The sequence below is a fragment of the Eurypyga helias genome, unplaced genomic scaffold (assembly GCF_000690775.1).
Source record: "Eurypyga helias isolate BGI_N326 unplaced genomic scaffold, ASM69077v1 scaffold23494, whole genome shotgun sequence".
NCBI classification, from domain to species: Eukaryota; Metazoa; Chordata; class Aves; order Eurypygiformes; family Eurypygidae; genus Eurypyga; species Eurypyga helias.
This window is the reverse complement of record NW_010247392.1, coordinates 1-2,537: the sequence shown is the minus strand read 5'-3', so window position 1 is coordinate 2,537 and position 2,537 is coordinate 1. Positions and strand designations below refer to the sequence as shown.

Below are 2,537 nucleotides of genomic sequence, written 5' to 3'. Positions count from 1 at the left end.
CCCCCTGGGCAGCCCGTGCTGCAGCAGGCTCGTGGCAGGCGCTGTGGCCCCTGGAGAGAAGAGCCTAGGCTGGAGCAGGCTGCTCCCGAAGGGCTGCACCCCTACAGCTTCTGTGAAGAGAATGAACTCTGTCCTGGCTGAAGCCAGCACACCAGGCAGGCAAGGTGTCACCTCTCAAGACGTAAGCCGAGTCACCAGGCAAACAGCAGCCACTCTGGTCCCTGGCTGTGGCTTCAGACCACCGTTCACACGCGTCCTCCACCACTGCAGGGCTGTGGCAGCCAGCCCCAGCTCTGTTCCACAGGTCAGGGCTGATCCTCACAGCGGCAGCAAAAGGAACTGGCTCCCAGTATGCAGGGGACGGCCGTGGGGCTGGGAGCAGTGGCGTGGGCTGACGGTACTCTGCTGACAACGGTGAGAACGCCAGCCTGAGCAGTGATGGCTGCGGGGTTCAGCAACACCCCATCAAAGAGGGCTTACCTCAGCAAACAGCCCACTGAACTCCCCCTCGGCCTACCCGCAGCTCCAGCAAAAAGCATCCCGGACCTGACACTCAGCTAATCCCTCGCTGAAGACACACAGCCGTACCCAGTCCATACTCCACAGACTCCGGGTGGTCATCGTCCCCTTCCTCGCTGACCTTCTGCAGATGCTGCAGGTAGGCGTCCGTGTGGAAGCTCGCCATCTCCTCCATTGAGGCCACTTTTGGCTTGACTATGCTAGGCAGAGAGGAGGGAGGGAGCACGTCAGGACAAGAGGCTCCAGGGTTCAGCCAGGCTGCCCAGTGTTAACCTCCTCCAACTAGGAACCTTCTTTTGGCAGTTACTGTTGAAACAGCAAACAAACCCCCCTCCTCCCCTCACAGCAGACCGTCACTGTGAGCGAGAACGCGGCTCAGTGGGGCTAGAGTCAGCCTTTCCCCCAGACTGGCACCATAGAATCATTTGGGTTGGAGGGACCTTAAAGCCCCCGCAGTGCCACCCCCTGCCATGGGCAGGGACACCTTCCATAGCCCAGGTTGCTCCAAGCCTCATCCAGCCTGGCCTTGAACACTCCTAGGGATGGGGCATCCACAGCTTCTCTGGGAACCTGTCCCAGTGCTCCCCACCCTCTGCGGGAAGAACTCCTTCCTGATATCTAATCTAAACCTCCCCCCTTTCAATTTAAACCCGTTACCCCTTGTCCTGTCACTGCAGGCCCCTGTCAAAAGTCTCCCCCAGCTGCCTTGTAGGCCCCAAGGACCATCTGCTGCACCCACCCCAACGTGGGACACCTGCAGGTGCCGCCGGCATTAACCTCTGCACTTCAAGGGCTTCTCCCTTTCCTGCACGTTTTCCCAGCCTGAGCAGCCTCCGGCAGGTCCAACACTCTGGTTACACAGAGGGAGAACATCCAGGCCCTGCGCAGCGCTACGGCAGGACGCCACTCTGCTGGGCCAGGAGCTGAGTAGCGCCTCTTCTGCGCTCTTAACTCCACCTGCGTTCGAAGCTGAGACCGTCTCTGCCCTCAGCAACCCGCACGTCACCTTTCCCAGCTTCAGGCGCTTTGCAATCTGCCTGAACAAACCCTGCGACACACTGAAGCTCTCTCCCAACCTCAGTCTCTGGGGTGCACATCAGCAGTGCGGTACATCCCCACTCCACGGGAGAAATGCAAGAAGCTCCCGGCACAAGGCTGGCCCAGGCCCCGTCCCTGCTCCCTCCATGCCAGGCCTGGCAGCCCACCAGGCCCGGCCCTGTAACGCTACTGCAGCCATTTCCCGAGCATGCACTACCAATACAACCACACATAACCGCGTCCCAAGGGGACTTCCTAGCTCTGCTGAACTGGAGTGTAGGATTTCTTTGAGATGTTATGCATTGTTACACAGGAGAGGATGAGCTAAGCCTTTTCTTTTCCTTCGTATCCCCCAGTATCACGAGCCTAATGGGGTGGGAGGGCTCTTACTCTTCTGCCTCAGCCCTCATCTTCTCTGAACAGCATCAAGACCTCAGAAAAGCCTCCCAGACCAACCACAACACAGCAAAACGGCACGGTGCCCCCCTCGGCATCAGCACTGGCCAGAGGATTCAAAGCTGTTCCAACAGGGATGGTCTCTACGCCATTGCTTCTGCTCAGAGGCACGAGAGCAGCGGCTGGGAGCGTGCTCTGCGCAGAGAGCACACGGCGACTTGTGCTCCACGTTTTCCCCCCCACACCCCCCCCCTGCCATAGCCTCCTTCATTCCGCCAAACAAGCAGACTTGCCTTAGGTCCCAGAAACACACAGCGCGTGGGCTCCTACAGTCACGCCGCCAGCCCGGACAGCGCAAGACCTGCAGTTACTCAGAATCTTCCAAACCTTAGCAGAGAAGGAAACGTTCCCTTCACAGAAAAGGGGAGCACTTACTTCATCTGGTCAAGTAAGGAATATGCTTCAATCAAGGAGTGCACCATGCTGGCCTAGGGCGAGAAGAACAGGTCTGTGAGAGCAGCCCGGTGCCCAGAGCGCAGCAGCCAGGGGCTACGGGACCCGCAGCACCGGTGTAACCGGGAGCA

The 2,537-nt window shown here is 59.2% G+C and overlaps 1 protein-coding gene across 1 annotated transcript in view; it reads right to left on the bottom strand.

Moving 5' to 3' along the window:
• HDAC8 (histone deacetylase 8) overlaps positions 1 to 2,435 on the bottom strand; it is a 15,617-nt gene extending 13,182 nt beyond the window's left edge. Inside the window, 2 exon segments of the mRNA XM_010150713.1 lie at positions 589 to 719; positions 2,389 to 2,435. Coding sequence (XP_010149015.1) covers positions 589 to 719; positions 2,389 to 2,435 — 178 coding nt within the window.
• Between the last annotated feature and the right edge of the window lie 102 nt (positions 2,436 to 2,537).